The sequence below is a fragment of the Crocuta crocuta genome, unplaced genomic scaffold (genome assembly GCF_008692635.1).
Source record: "Crocuta crocuta isolate KB4526 unplaced genomic scaffold, BGI_CrCroc_1.0 scaffold112, whole genome shotgun sequence".
NCBI lineage: Eukaryota > Metazoa > Chordata > Mammalia > Carnivora > Hyaenidae > Crocuta > Crocuta crocuta.
In genome coordinates this window covers 1,733,514-1,750,939 of record NW_027528818.1, presented here as the reverse complement: position 1 = coordinate 1,750,939, position 17,426 = coordinate 1,733,514, and the positions used below count along the sequence as shown (strand labels likewise).

The 17,426-nt window shown below is 38.0% G+C and overlaps 1 protein-coding gene across 1 annotated transcript in view; it reads right to left on the bottom strand.

Moving 5' to 3' along the window:
* Positions 1-17,426, bottom strand: part of LOC144224802 (uncharacterized) — a 134,593-nt gene that overhangs the window by 63,607 nt on the left and 53,560 nt on the right. The window contains exon 3 of the mRNA XM_077755888.1: positions 15,781-15,833. Coding sequence (XP_077612014.1) covers positions 15,781-15,833 — 53 coding nt within the window. The remainder of the gene's footprint in view (positions 1-15,780; positions 15,834-17,426) is intronic.

Genomic DNA, 17,426 nt, shown 5'->3' with positions numbered 1-17,426 from the left:
TCACCATGCTTTACCTCTTGAAACAGAGCAGCCTTTTTTACTTAGAAGGGAAGAAGACCTTTCTTCTGACATCTAGGTCAGTGACCCAGAGCCCTTTACCAATAAGAAATTGGGGCCGTTACTCTTTTGTGGGGCAGATGGTGTTTTCTGAGACTGGCAGAGTACTACATTCCCAGCCACATTTTTCATATCCATTCTGAGGCTCTACGTCACAGAAAATAAAGGAGCAATAATTTGAAGAGATACTGATGATTGCACATTGCTTCCTAGGGTAACAGAAATAGGGAGAAGCTGATGGCAGTTATGGTTCATTGGCTTAGTTCTGTAAGAACCTGGCAGTTTTCACTTGCTCTGCTGCCCTTCCAGGCTTTATGTTGATTGAGACAAAAAATTAATGAAAGAAGATCCACATAGAGACGTGTGCTAAGTTATTAGTATTGAAATAGAACGACAACAGGAAAACATCCTGTTAAATATCTAGATAGAAATGAAGGTGAAGTACAGGGGGGCCAAAATCAGGGTGGCTGTCTTTTACACAGGAAAAGTCATAGGACAATACAACCATAGCTACACGCAGTTTTGCAAGAAAAAAACTGAACTAAAAGTCTGATACCCCAGCTAAGATGTTTTCGGTGTGAAAGAGCAACAGAATGATGATGTTTCTAGGTATGTCAGGTCTAAAAACAAACAAACAGAGAGTCAAATGGTCTTCTGGAAAAAATTATAAGACACAGTGGTCAAGATTCATTTCAAAAATAAAAGCCTAACAGTTGGAAAATATTTTATGATAGCACGCTGTCAGCACACCCTGAATTCGATTAAATATAGTTGTCTAAGTAATAATATGAGAATGTCAAAAACTGGAATGTTAATCTCCAAAGAAAACTTGAAATATCAAACATATAAGCTAACTATAAGAATAATAGCTTATATTGATTGTTAATCCTTTCCAGACACTGCTTTACTAAGCAAATTTACTGAATCTCAACAAGGAACTTTACAAGATGATTGCCATTATTATCCCTATTTTCCAGATGAGAAAATTGAGGCACAGAGAAATTCAGTAAACTGTTCCATGTTACATAACTCAAAATATAATAACATGAATATAATAGCCTGAATTTACAAATCTGAGACTTTTGTTTAACTTAGAAATTGAGAGAAGTGGGTGGTAAAATCCTTTAGAGGAATTAGACATAGCTCAAACAAATGTGGCTAAAATCTCTCTCTTGTTCTTCCCCCAAAATAATTGTTTTCCCATCTTTCATCATTTCCCTAATAGTCTCACCTTTCATCCTTTACTCAAGGCCAAAACTCTAGGAATTATTTTTCATTATTTTTTTTCCTACATAATCTATACTTAATCCAACAGAAATCTCCCTTCTTTATCCAATTTGCTCATTTCTACTGTCACATCGTTAGCCCAAGTAACTATCATTGTTCCTACTTATGACTGCTTCTAAAACTTCCTAATTGATCTCCCTAAATCTTGTGTTAGCTTCCTTTAATCATCTCTTCACCCAGCAACCATAAAACATGGCACCATCTTTCAAATTCTCCAACAGCTTCCCACTGCTTTTGAAATAGAATGCTGACTCCTTCGTGTGTCTTAAGAACCCCTGCATATTCTGGCCCCAGTCTGCTGCTTCCACCATATCCTGAATTTAGCATGTCCCTCTCAGCCTTTGACATCATCTTAAATTTTCAAAAAAAATGTATTTCATGAAATATTGGAACCATGCAGTGAATTCATTTGAATCAATATTTGTATCTCTTGCCTTTCACTCACTACACTTCAGCCATGTTGCTAGGTGGTCTCAAATAAATGTTGGATGTAATCTGTAGAAAAATTATAAGATAGTTGAAATATTATTAAAGCAAGGGCGAAATTTATCGACTGTCACCAAAACTCTATGTAGAGATAAGATCATAGCTGTAAAAGCCTTTATGAAAAAATAAGGACTAATAACAAATTTTAAAAATATCGCACACAAACTACCAGAAAAATATGCTATTTTTAAAAGAGAAGAGTTTTAGATTTATATTGTTAGATTATATTGTTTAGATTATATTGTTTTCCATTTCTGATTATTTAAAAGTAGGAAAAAAACTATAAATGTTTGTCAAGGAAAAATTCATTCAAATAAATTAAATATGAAAAAGGACATGTAGGATTAATCAGGGATAAATTTTAATTTTAAAATTATAGAAAATATTATCTTAACAAAAATTCAGATCTTAATATTCAGTGCTGATTTCATAGCATCTAGAACACACTGCCTGAGACAGAGAGATTTTCAAGAATTATTTGATGAATATATAAATTTTACAGGAAAATATCACCTGTCTCATGAAATAGAAAGTCTAAAAGAAGCATCGGCCTTGGCAAGGAGGATACTTCATGTTATCCAAGAATTTTATCAGATTCCCAAACCCTCTCATTCAGTGAATACTTATTGAGCACTTACTATATGCCAGAAACTACACTAGACGTAAGAGCCAGGTCACATGGCCCTCAGAGGCATTGCACTCTGAATTAGAAGAAAGCCACTGTGTGGCCTTGATCTAACATGATCTAGCCTCCACTTGAAATCCATACTGTGATTATGGCATGGAGAATAGACTCTGGCATACAAGGAGAAAGCTGGAAGAAAAACCAAGTCATTGCTATAATTTCAGCAAGAGATGATGATGGCTAAAACCAGAGTAGTCACAAGTAAAAGCAGTAAACCCTGGGCATATTAGTGGCCAGATTCTGGATTCATCCTGAAGATGGAGCTGACAGGATTTGCTGATGAATGAGAACTTAAACTGTAAGACAGTAAAACATCTTAGAAGCTGCAAAAACAAACAAGCCAAAGCAAATAATAGGGCACTGGTTCACTACAGGGATCAGTAACTAGACCTGTGTAGAGATAACCCATTGACAGATGCTAGAATATATTTTTAAAATAAATATATGATAAGTTTGGCTTTATAAATCAAGTATGTGGTGAAGAAAGAATTACTCAGTAAATGGTACTAAGTTAATTCATTTAAAATTTAAAATCATATTCTTAGCTATTACATATGTCAAAGAAATGGTAGATGGAATGATGAATGTAATGTAATCAATTTTAAAGGCAATTATTAATATCTAGAAGAAAATTTTGATGAATTTTTATCTGAACTCAATCCCCATAGTACTTCTAAATTTAAGAGCAAAAAAAAAAAAAAGAAAGAAATCACAAATGGGAGGAATATACTACATCATTAACTAGACAAACACATAAAAGTTCTATAGGTCAAAAATGCACAAACAAATTTAAAACCAAATCAAACCAGCTAAAAAATTTTGCCAGAGATGACAATAGATAATGTTTTAATCATATACAAATTTGCTTCTTTTAAACCAAACCAAAAACAACACCTCGCCACCATGATAGGGAACTGGTTTAAAGACTAAAAACAGAAAAGGGATCTCATGGAGTCATGCTAACAATATTTCTTCCTGGATCAAGTACCAGTGATGATCATGATCAAAATTTTCTTAAAAATCTTCTGCATTGAAGCTGCCATTCAGTGTTTCCAGACAGAAGAAACACTTGAAATGTAAAATTGAAATGGTTAGCTAACTGATCATATCACAGAATATTCAAGTAGTGAGGTGAGCTAGAATTCAGACACATAATTCAGAATTGCATTTGGGAAGAAACACCCAAATATAATACTTATAAGTGAAGCCATCAATTAGAAGTAAGAGTTCTAAGAATCACTATATGTCGTTCCCTGAATATAGAATACAAATATACTGATGTGGACAAAAGAGGCAATAAAATACCAGATATCAAATGTGAAATTATGTTCAAAACAATAGCGGAAAGTCCCTGAAATGTTATACACAGTACTGATAGTTGGTCAGTGATCTTCTAGGGAGAAAGGAATATAGAACATCTCAGGGATTGAGAAGCTTATGAAATAAACATAGAAAGCAGGATGCTTCCTCACAGGTGCAAAATTAAAATAATAATAATAATAAATGTACTATATGTTTGCTGTAAGCCAGGCAGTTGGTTAAATCTTTGAATGTGTTATTCCATTCAGTCCTCCCAACCAGCCTAGGAGGGAGGTGTTCGCATCCCCTCTGTACAAGTGAGAAAATGGATCTAAGGGCTTGACATTGTACAGCCCTGGTAGAGCTCTCTCTGGTAGAGCAGAGCAGGGACTCCAACGAAGATTGACTCCAAATCAGGTGCTCTTTAGTTGTTAACATCTTTAAACTGTGAAAACACAATGTAGACTTGTCTAGCATGTAGTAGACCAAGAAAGCACTCCTTGATATTTCAAGATTACTCAAGGCCCAATAATCTGATCCATGGCAGGCACTAGTAGAATTCCCTTCCCCAGAAGTCAGAACAGGATGAAGCACCTCATACTCGGACATACGTCATCTCTCCATCAAATGCTTATTGAGGCCCCACTACGTACCAGGTACTTTGCTAAGCACTGAATCTAAAATTCAGAGTCAATTTCTAAGGGGAGAAAAGGAATGCTTAAGGTAGACACTCTTGGCTCTTTTAGATTGAATTTGTGAAGGACAAGCATGGTTTAAAAAGGGAAGGCTTTTCTTGTACTAGCGTAGTGAGGATGATAAACCACAAATCTGACGCACGTCCTTCTGTCTAAATTTAAACCATGTACATTTTGAGAGGTGGGACATTTGGACTATGGGCATGGTTTTCTGAACCCTTGAAGAAAATAGTACTAGGTCATAATTTTAGAATGGTAAGATGCTGCTTACCTTTTAAATGTGAAATATGCTGAGAATTTTTGTACAGTTATTCCTCTATTTCCAGTGACTAACAAAGTAACTTTAGAGCTGGTTTATTTTCTCTAACGATTTATCTAATATTGTCAATGTTTCCTAAACTTTATCTTCAAGTTTCTCCATTATCTCTCATGATGTCAGTCGTGGGGTTACTGTAATATGCCCTCTATAGATCCTGGGAAAAGAGCATGGGTTTTCCTTAAGAATATATAAAGGAGAAGGTTTATATGGGGTAGAGAGGTCCTTAGAAGATTTATACTCTATATTAGCAAAGAAAAACTTCAAGATATTTTCCATAATTAACTATTCTTTTATAAATTATAAAGAAGTCAATTCCATCTACTGAATTTGAGCCTAGCTGACAAAGTTTTCCAACCTGGAAATTCCATGTTTATATAACCAGCTTACTTTCAAAACAATGGCTTTATGTTTATCAACCGCCAAAAGCCTATGTGTAGGACAACAGATTTCCTGAGGGACGCTCTGGCTCAGTCATTAGGAAGGTGAGGCTGGAGCCCAGGCGGGAGGAAATAGATTGCATTGCACATGAGCATGACCTAGTGGCTGGTTCATTGAGTGGCATTTATGGCAGTAATAGAAAAGGCTACTTGTCTGTTTTCCAAGTGTCAAGATAAGTGATGTGTATGCAGCTGCTGTTCATGGAGAGGGGAAGAGCTGGAAAGAATAGCATTCAACAGAGAAGGTGTAGGTAAGAGAAGACATTCACAACCTCTTAATATTAAAGAGTTGGGACTCCCCACTGTCTCCAGGAACCTAGCCCATCAAAAGCACTTCTTTGCATAAGTAAACAGAGTGTTCTTACTGATTTGTCACAAGGAACCAAAATATTATAAACTTTGCCCTGTAGTGGCTCCCAAATCATTATGGGGAATTTATTTACACTGTGAGATACTTAACAGAGTTTACCATGGTTAAGTATGATTTGCCATACAGATTTCATCAGGGGATGACTAGCCAGTACACAGTTATATTGCTAAATAATGTAATGTAAGTGGAATGCATCAACCCTACAGAGAATATAAAAATATTACATTGTGCTTTGTAGCCAAACATGAATTATATATGCATATATGCCTAAGCACTTCTGCGGTCCGTTGATAACATGGCTTTGTATGCTTGTCAACATTTTCATTAAGGCTGACTACATGAAAAATGATCTGAAGGACTTTTTATAATCTCTCAATGATAACTGTGTTTCATCTTAAATGACTATTCATACAACTGTTAATATATTTTTCCCATCAGATTTTATAAAACCAGATACTTCCAACCCAGAATTGTGAACTTACTACAATATTCCTATGTTTGGTTTCAGTACTTTTTGAAACAAAATAATAAAATAAGGACAGAATCCTGCTTTAAGAAAAAAATTGGAGCACCCGGTGGCTCAGTTAGTTGAGTGTCCTACTTTGTTCCGCTCACATCATGATCTCATGGTTCGTAAGTTCGAGTCCCACATTGGGCTCGCCACTGTCAGTGCAGAGTCCACTTCAGATCCTCTCTCTCCCCACCGCTACCCTGCTCACTTGCTTGCTCTCACTCTCTCGCTTTCTCTCTTTCTCAAAAATAAATAAATCTTTAAAAAAAAAAAAAAAAGCCGAGGGGAGCCTAGGTGGCTCAGTTAGTTAAGCATCTGACTCTTGATTTAGGATCTGCTCATGATCTCATGCTTTGTAAGGATCAAGCTTGCTTAGGATTCTCTCTTGCCTTCTCTCTCTGCCCTTTCCCTGCTTGTGCTCACATGTGTACACTCTCCCTCTCTCTCAAAATAAATAAATAAACTTTAAAAAAATTTAAAGCTAAATCTCAAATGACTCATTTGAAAATTATATTGCATAAACTTGCATACTATTTTCATGAGGCTCATCTATACAAATTTAAGTAATTATTGAGCTACTCATTACTAAGTAGTAAACCCAGGAATTGCTAAGAAATTTTTTAAATTATTACATCTCTGATGAGAAATGAAAGTAGCAGCATTGAAAGTGTGGTATAAAGGCTGATTTAACAGAAAGAGGTCTGGAGTAGGAGTATAGAGACCGGGTTCTATTCTCCACTTAGTCACAAATATGCTGCATGAGCCAGGCCATCAGTTTCCTCTTTTTGGAACATTATGGGAGGGAGAGATTCATAATATTCTGTATTCAAGTGACTCATGTTGCATGGACAGAAAAACCAGCCCAAATTATCTTAAAGATAAGGGATTTTCTGATTTAGGGAGTGTGATAGTCCAGAGGTGGGGAGGGCTTTAGGGCTGGACTCAGGCTCCATCTCAATGATATTACTAAGGACTTGATACTCCCCATGTCTCCAGCCTTGGTGTTGGCTTCATCCTTGGCCTATCTACCCTCTTGGTCATGAGATGACTGCCAACATCTGAGGATACACATTCAGAGACAACTCTTCTGCCTCACATTTTAAGCACACTGCTTGCATTTTTCTTCTGATTAGATTAATGGGGGCCACTACCCCAGAGGTGTCTTAGCTGTGTGAGAGAACTGTCCTTGCCCCCTAAAAATCTAACATTGTTAGAGGGAACTAGGAAAGAATGGATACTAAGCAGACAACCAAAAAATATCTAATACAACTTTTTGTTTGTTTGTTTGTTGCTGTTGTTTTACCAATTTGATCTCCTACTATTCTAATTTCCTTGGGCCTCACTAAGTGTATGCATTTATTCAACGAGCATTTATTTAGAATCTAAATCATCGTTCATGATCCACTCCCAAGGAGATGATAGCCTGGCTACAGAGAGAGAGAGAGAGAGAGAGAGAGAAGAAAAACAATTATTTCAGTGGCCAAAGGAGAGACTTATAAAAATAAATAATCAGAAACAAATGAGTGTGGGAAAACTATGATATAAGAAAAGAGGGAGAGGAATAAGGCACCAATCTGAGGAGCCTGAAGAAAGAAAGTGACCCAAAAACAGGCACTGTTTTAGAAAATAGGGCAGAAAGGTCACACAGAAGATTGTTACGGCCAGATTGTGTCTGGGGAACTTGAACTTGGTCTGTGCAAATCAAGTATAAATATATTCAGATTTGGGAAGTGGAACGTGATTGTAGTTTTCAAACACATAAAAGCATAATTTAGGTGCATTTATTAAGGTTGTCCACTTACTTTGTTGATTGTTTCCTTTGCTATGTGGAAGGTTTTTAGTTTGATGTCACCCCACTTGTCTGTTTTTGCTTTTGTTGCCTATGCTTTTGGTATCATAGCCAAGATCTATGTCAAAATCAATGTCAAGGAAATTTTTCCTTATGTTTTCATCTAAAAGGTTTCAGGTCTTTTCATCACTTTTTAGTTGATTCTTCTGTATGGTATACAATAAAGATCCAATTTCATTCTTTTACAGGTGGCTATCAGGTTTTCCTGATACCTTTTACTGAAGAGACTATCTATTCTTTTCCCATTGGGCATTCTTGTCACCTTTGTCAAAGATCAGTTGATCGTACGTGTGGGATTATTTCTGGGATCTCTATTCTGTTACGTTGATCTGTATATCCGTTTTTATGTCAGTGCCATACTGTTTCTGATTATTGAAGCTTTGTAATATATTTTGAAATCAGGAAGTATGATGTCTCCAACTTTGTTGCTCATAATTTTTTTAGCTATCTGTAATCTTCTGTGGTCCCTCTGGAATTTTAGGACTGTTTTTACTATTTCTATAAAAAATGCCCTTGGGGGCGCCTGGGTGGCTTAGTCAGTTAAGCGTCCGACTTTCACTTAGGTCATGATCTCGCGGTTTGTGGGTTCGAGCCCCGCGTCGGGCTCTGTGCTGACTGCCAGCTCAGAGTCTGGAGCCTGTTTCAGTCTGTGACTCCCTCTCTCTCTGACCCTCCCCTGCTCATGCTATCTCTCTCTCTCTCTCTCCCTCCTAGAAATAAATAAAACATTAAAAAAAAATGCCCTTGGGATTTTTATAAAGATTGCATCGAATCTTCAGATCATTTGCAGAAAATATTTATAAGCAATGTATTTGATAAAGGGCTAATATCCAAAATGTATGAGGAACTCCTACATATCAATAATAAAACAAAACAAAACAAATAACCTGATGAAAAGAGCAAAGAACTAGATAGACTTTTCTCCAAAGAAGACATACAAATGGCCAACAGATATATGAAAAGGTGCTCCATGTCACTAATTATCAAGAAAATATAAAGCAAAACCAAAGTGAGGTACTGCCTCACGTCTACTAGTGGCTATTATACAGAAAAAAAGGGAAGTGTTGGCAAGGATGTGAAGAAAAGGAAAGGGAATCCTAGTTCACTGTTGAGAGGACTAGGAAATGGTGCAGCCACTATGGAAAACAGGACAGAGTTTCTCAAAAAACTAAGAACTACAATATGATTGAGTAATCTGGTATCCATACAAAAGAGTTAAAATCAGTGTCTCAAAGAAATATCTGCACTTCCATATTCATTGTAGAATTATTCACGATAGCTAAGATACGGAAACAACCTAAATATCTGTTGATAGATGAATGAGTAAAGAAAGTGTGATATACATATAAATACAATGGAATATTATTTAGCCTTTAAAAAGAAGAAAATCCTGCCACGTGTGACAACATATATGAAACTACAGGACATTATGCTAAGTGAAATAAGCCAGACAAGAACAGACACTGTATCTTATATGAGGAATCTAAAACAGTCAAACTTATGCAGAGAGTAGAATGGTGCTTACCAGTGGCTGGGGGAGGGGGTATTAGTCAAAGGGTATAAAGTTTCATTATGTCACATGAATAAGTCCTGGAGAGCTACTGTATGGCATAGTACCTATAATTAACAATACTCTATTGTATACTTAAACATTTGCTAAGAGTGTAGATCTCATGTTAAGTGTTCCTATCATAAAAAAAAATGATAATAGTAAATAAAGAGGTCAAGAGAAAACCTTTAGGGGTGGCAAATATGTTTATGACATAGATTATTATGGGTATATACTTATTTCCAAATATCATCAAATTGTATACAATAAACGTATACAGCTTTTTGTATGTCAATTAGTCCCCACTAAAGTGGTTTTATTTCCAAATTACAATGGCCCTGAGACCCTACTTCCCTCTAAAACCTTAGCCCTTTCTGTCCTCTCTCTATATATACCCTGAAAAGCCTCCCCAGTTTTTTCTGGAGTCTCAACATTGAAAACGAGATTCTCTACAGCAGTCATCAAGTGGCATCAGCCATGTTCTCCTCCTCTGCTCTCGCTTCTACTTGTCCATGTTCTTTGCTCAAGAAGCTTATAGAAACCTCATTAACAATAGTGCTAATCCACTGAGAGGGAAAAGGAGCCACTGGTCTGCAGAGCTCTAGAGTGGTGCTAGATTCCAGAGAGAAGTCCTCTCACAACTAACCCTTACTTCCTGGGCTCTCAAATAATTGTTTGTGTTCAACAATGTACAAAGTGAGACCTTCATAAAAATAATTCCTTAAGTCCCTTCCCATCTAACCATGGGAATTCAAATTTATTTTAAGAGACTTTGGGGGATCCAAACACTATGATATTTCATCACCTCTACCCTTCTCAAAGTCCTTATACACACAAAATCTGCCCTCCTCCCTCAGCAACAAAGTCTTCACCCATATCAAGTTGTAGATGAAGACACAGGGAAAGGAAGGTTGGCTTTTTGCATTACCAGAAAATAGGCCCCAGCCTCTGGTGTTTCCACAGACTAACTTACCACTTATCTTCAGTCCAGTGCCTGACACATCAAAGGCCTTAAGTATTACTCATTGAATAAAAGCATAAGTAAACTATGCAGAGGATAGACTGGAGACTGGAAAGGATAGACTAATAGACTGTTGGAACAGTCTAGGAGCACTAACCTCAGACACCAGCAGGTGAGGCCAATTTTGAGAAATAGTTCCAAGATGGAATCATCAAATATTTACAAATGTATTCTCCTCTCACACCTTTCAGGGGGGTAGGAAAAATAAATGCCAAATAGACAATCAACAAATGTCTGGTATAGGTTTTTAGCAATTCTGACTTTCGACAATCTTATCAAATATGTGTGAAACCAAGGCCATGATCATTGAGACCCTTCCCCAGGACAACTGGATCCTCAGGAGAGTTTGGAGACTCCAGATTTTCAAGGAGCTTTTCCACGTGGAAGCATTGCACATGGGAAATTTAGGAGACTGTGTTACAGAACCAAGAGTTCACAACTCAGAAGATGAGAATGTATGAGAAGACACACCTAGAAAAAGTGTGGAATTCATAAATAGATACCCATATTTAGAGCATAATGCCAGTAAAAATAGTAAAAACAATCTCTGTCTTTTGTTGCATTCCTTATGTGCCACCTATGCTAATTCATTTCTCACAAGTAGAATGTGAGGGAATATCTCTATATTAGAAGTAAGGACTGAGGCTCAGAAAGATGGAGAATCTTGTTCAAAGATCATTTCAAATACAGGACTGTTTTATTTCAAAATATGATCCTGTCTGCAGAATTTTTACCTTCATTTTTTAGATGCTGAGAAAATTAAAATTTTCATTACTGTAGGAAAAACAAATAATTACTAAATGCTACAACTGCCATATTTTCTCTTGCCAACCAATCAACTCAAAGTAATTTACTAGGTGTAATCCATATCCGATCCTGATAAAAATGAAAATATCATTTTGATATGTACTTTTCTTCTTTCTCATGTGTTCTTCCTTTATAAATGTTTTTTTATACCACTTGGGATATCATATGTGGTTCATTCACACTTATTCCTAATTCAGAAAGATATGATTTGCCTGCTTTTGAACCTGAATTTTCAAACTCACTAGCAAAAGAGTAGGTATGTGAATCTAACCCTGAGTTATTTCTGTTCCTACAAGCAAATCATATGCAGTTTTTCAAATACCTATACTATTCAAATATTCTTTGGGAATATAAGAGGCTATTTAATATAGAAATTCAAAACTATATCTTAGAGAAATGTAATATTACTAGTAATAGTCTTGACATTTAACGTGAATCAAAGAAACAAAAGTTTCTCATGTTAGATTTCAGATCTCATTTCAGATGTCAGATCTATATCATGAGTCTTAATTGAGTGACCTTTTAGGTTATTATCAAGGGCAATATAAAGCAGCATAGACCCATTAAACACAGGATTTGATTTGGCTGTTAGGGCAAAACTAATAATCCACTGAGCTGTGCTACCTTCTGGGAGAATAAAAAGTGAGGGTTTAATATTTTCATGAAAAGCTACCTGGGTAATATACCCCTTTTCTGTTCAAATATAAATCACCTTTAGCTTGCTGCATCACTGATGCCTCCACATGAAGATTCTAGAGCAGGTGGAGAGACTCTTGAATATGGGCCTAACGCCAGATGAGTACAAACCAGTAAGTACTCAGTTTCTTTACAACCAAGTGAGCTGAGGTTATGAGAATTTGGGGGTCTCTGGAGGATACGATTTCGGATTAGAGAAGTTTCCAAAAATTCATTCTGAGTTGCAACCACTTCAGATAGAGGAATTCCTAAAGACACTGGAACTCACAGAAGCAGGGTTAGCACTTTCAGAATTGCACAAAACTAAGTTTTCATTACTGTCCTATGGGACTCTCTGAATAACTGCAATCCTCTGGACCACTGTATTTTCTCCTGTACATTTCAGAATACCTGGTGTGGATGTTCTTTTGGAAGAAGAAAAGACCAAAGTCAAAACAAAGCCCCCAAAGCAGCTGTGCATCCGTAGAATTCCCAAGGATCCAGCATGATTCTGGTATATTCCAGAGATTCCTTGGGTGTCTTGGAGCTGGGCAATTTGTGACTACAAAGAGAATCCAGTAGTCCAGCCTCTGACCCTCAGACCCTAGGGCAGGCCCACTGATCAGTTCAAGGCCAAAATGTCCTTTCTGTGTTACGGGTGTCATTTTCATGCCTCAGCTTGATGTACAACTAGTCGTTGAGTTATGGCTCCATTCCAAGAAAGAGGCCTGGTCAACTCACTGCCTAATTCCTAGTGAGAAATGCACAAATCTATTTCTGGATGAGAGGTGGTGTGTAACCTTGGAATAGAGAGCAGCTTCGACAATTGCATAGTTGAGGGCCAACTGACATTTTCACTTCGTCTTCTGGAAAACTATTTAGCCATGTACATCAACTGGAGTTGGAAAGCAAAAGAAGTAGTAAAGAAAAAGGGAAGAATTTTAAGGGAGAATGAAACAACCACAACAGGACAAATAATCCTGAATCACAAATTAGAACACTCCCATTGGCAGAGACACAAAGGCAATATTTTCACTAGAATGAATAGTCCTAGAAAAATTTGTTCTCCAATATCAGACACAACCAGGCCTTTCCTTCCATATGAGACATGAATGTCTCCTTTTTCCACTTCATCTTTTTCAGTAATCCAAACAAAATTTAAGCAGTAGAAAAAATAATGAGTTTAGTCCATTTAGGTCCAGTATTTCCTCGTTAATGTATTAACTCCCTGGCAGTAGTCAAACAGGGCACTCTGACTCCAGAATATTTCCTTTTCTTTTATCACCTTTGGAATTCCAATGTCACTGAATAACTAATTATGGTCTACTTAATTTTGTACTAGTGCAAGAAGCAGACACCTCAAGAGCACATTAATTTCATTCTCCTAAACCTTTGCAAGGCCTGGTATAGCGCAGGGACAGACGGCTGTTTGAAATGTTCTTTTTTCAATGTGTGTCAGAACACTTTAACTTCAACCGCTCTGCTAAGAGGCTGTTGTTTTAGTTCAAAGTGTACACAAAGGAGAGGATCACCACGTATGAACTAATATTTGCTTAACTGTCTTCATTTCCCCAGTGCCTTGCAATTCAAGTGTACTGTATTCTTTTCTTTAGCAGTCATGACGGTAAGTAAAGAAAAATTGTGTTGTTCCTGAGAACAGCATCTGCCAAGAGTCTAGTATTTGGCCTAGGGTTCCTCACAACTGTGTGTTAAACAATGCTTTTACTTTCATCAAGACGAAGGAGGAAGCAGCAAAGGACAGAGTGTGGCCAGGGGGTTAGCTCAGGTAAATTCTCTGCCCCAGAGTGGCTGTTCCTTGTTCCAGAAGCCTGGGGGCCCATTTCTCAGCCCTTATGTAACAATTTTGAAAACAAATGACTGCCCCCCAGGGTGGTAGGATTAAAGTAAACTTAAATGAAAAATCAACATCAACCAAAGAAAGAGCTGGAGACAGAGAGGAAGAAAAGGAAGAAGAAGAGAAGAGGGGGAAAAAAAAGAAAGAAAGAAAAATTGTCCCTGGAAGATGTGGGAAGGTCCCTAGGGCAGCTATTGCAGTAGCTCCCTGCTTTCTGTGGCAGTCAGTACTTGGGTACAATCCAATGTTGTCAATCATTCACTCCCAAAGTTGTCATAAGACTGAGGTTGCAACACAGAACAGCAATATCGAAGATTGAAGTGGGGTAAAGAGAGGAAGAATAACATCGCAGTTCCTTGAATGTTACTACATCTCTACATTTGAAAAGATTTCAAAGTAAAAAACATTAAAAAAAAAAAAAAGAAAAGATTTCCAAGTGCCCTCCACCACCCTTATCTTTCCTCCACCTGACCTTTTTTCCCTTCCTTTGTCTCCTCTTCACGCCTTCAGCAGAGCCTCCTACCTAATGGATCTAAAGGTAGGGGCAGTCTAAAATTGTGGAGGGTGATCAAGAGTCAGACACTTACCCAACTGAGCCACCCAGGTGCCCCTAAGGGTCAGACTTCGGCTCAGGTCATGATCTCGAGGTTCGTGGGTTTGAGCCCTGCGTCGGGCTCTGTGCTGACAGGTAGTCAGAGCCTGGAGCCTGTTTCAGATTCTGTATCTCCCTCTCTCTCTGACCCTCCCTTGCTCATGCTGCCTCTCTCTCAGAAATAAATTTTAAAAATTAAAAAAAAATAAAAATAAAGTAAAATAAAATTGTGGAGGGTGGGGGAAGGGAAGAATGACAATCAGTCTGCTTCTTCACACCTCCAGCCCTGACCACAGGCGCCATTTTTGTCCTTCCCACCAAGCCTCGCAGCCACCTTTGCTCACAGCCAGTGGCTCCCTTACCACTACCTCCAGTGGTAACCCCCATCATTTCAAAACCAAGATTCTCAACATCACCCTGGCTTTTTGCCAATTTCAGAAATGGTTTTTTGGCCGCTGAGGTCCCAAAGATACAAATGCCATATCTTTTTTACCCATCTTTTTATTGCCACTGCTGCTTTGATCCATCCAAGTAACCATGCTTAGAGCAAAGCTGTTTACCCTAGGGTGCTTAATAACACCATTGCTAACAGTCCTATGAAAATAATGTCTGTGTATGCTTGATCCCCCCCAGGCTCTCATTTGCTTTTCAGTGTTATTATACAGAAAAGTTCCCTTCATAGGATTGTTTTTCAATTGAGTATTTGAAATAGACAGGGGGAAGGCAAGTCATATTTGCCTTCACAGTTTCACACCCATTCATCTCTAGAGAGAGTGTGTGTCTCTTTTGGACCACTGGGCATTGCAGAGCACAGCCAGGAAGTACAAAGCGGTGTTCTCCTTCTGCCCATCCATAAACCATGTTCTGCGTCCAGAGCCAAGCAAAGGAGCAGAGGTACCACTCTCCATAGCAGCTAAGCCTGTGGTCTCTCCCCCAGGCCTCCCCAGGGAACAGGGCCTAGAACTATAGTTGATCCACCTCTAAACATAAGTGTTTTACTGTCCTTCTAAGGCCAACACCCCCACTCCCAAGGCTTTTTGGATTTCTTCCCTTTACAGGCCCCACTGAGACGTCTCCCCACTCAGTCAACATTGCAGTTGTCTCTGGCTGGGCCCTCTGGGCAGTAAATAGGTCAACTGCGATGAAAAGGTTCCAGTTACTGCTATTGCTTCTTGCTGCAGGTGGAAAGCAGGTTCTGTGTGTGGTTCTGCTTATTATCACAGTATATCTTGGAAGGCAGCTATGCTCACCACTATACCACCAACGCGTATCACAGTATATCTTACCTGGGTATTTTTTTCCTGCTTCTCTCCTCTGGCCTCTGGCCTCTGGCCCGTTTCTGCAAAAGTAAGAGCATCGTTTCTTCAACAAACAAAGGATTTCCTCTGCGCTCTCATAGGTTTGGTAAAACTCCATTGCTTTAATATTTCTTTTCCCCACTTAGGAGTTCTTTCCAAAAAGCACTACACCACAAGTGCTATTGGATGGCAGGCAATGTCAGGTTATTTTTTTAATTTCATTTTGAGTACAAGCACTTGCAAAACCTCAGGCACATAAGTACCATCATGGCCTATGCCTGAGCTCTGGCCAGGCTGAGGACCCAGTTATTCAGAGATCACCTATCCAAGTCCTTTTATCTACTCTTTCATTAGGAAAAGAATGGACACACAACCAAAATTACAGCATCCCAATTTGCTACTGGCTGGTTAATTCTCTTTTGGGGGGAAAGGAGACTGCAGAAATAGATTGAAAGGTCAGCTTTTTTAAAGTTTTGAAATAATCTAGATTAACCATGTATTGACTGTTCACTTCAGGCACCGGCTATAGGCCTGGGTGCACTGCCTTTTTGAATCGATGCAATAATCTTATGAGGGTACTGTTAGCATCTCCATTTTACAGAAGTATAAATAAACTCAGACCTAGTAACCTGTCTAAGATTTCAAATGAGAAAATATCAAAGCAGAAATATGAATACAGATTTTACTACATTGAAATCTGTGCTACTAGCTTCTTGCCAAAGATCTCCCTTACTGACAGACTTATATTCTCTAAGTTGTTCAAGCTCTCTTTAAAATTNTTTTTTTTTTTTTTTTTTTTTTGGTTATTTCCTCTATTTACATTTTTAAAAAAATCTGGACAGATAGTATGTTTAACAGAGTAATATAAAGCCCCAAGATAATTGAACAAGCTCCTGCTCCTCCTGAACCACGTAAGGCCTACGTGCTGAATTCAGATCATCTGTTGGCTCCTGTGGCCTGTCACGTCTCAGTGTCATGACCTCTTCCATTACATCAGAGTGACAGCCTGACAGTTGCAAAACTCTCAGATACGTCACTCAACTATTTCAAACATGCTACCTGACGTGCTCAATGCTCAACGTGATATTGCCCTAGGGTTTTTTCCTAAGACACCTCAGCATTTGCTCAAAATCCTCATAAATTCAACTGTACTTCCTATGACACAATTTTCATAAAACTGTACAAATGAGAGTTAGAAACAATTTCAGAGAGGCCACTTAGTCAATCTCCACATGTAAACAGTCCAAACAAAGTTGAACATACCCTGATGTTTAAAAGACTCTTAGAGTTGTCCCAATCCCCATCAGTATCAACTATTAACAGGAGACATTTGCACCATTGTTTCAAAGCACCTTTCATCAATATAATCTCATTTAAATCCCACAACATCCTTCTCTAGGTATTATTATTTCATTTTATACATGGGAAAACTTAGGGTCAGAGAAGTTAGAAAAACTTCCAAGAGTTCATAGCCAGAAGTAATAAAGTTGGCAATCAAACTTAGACCTTCTGACTCCAAAACCAAAGCCACTACCGCTACACCACATTGCTGATGCCAAATTGACAGGTAGTTCCTTTATAGGTCTTTATAAGGACCTATAGCACAAGTCAAAACATACCTTTTCTTATTTGCC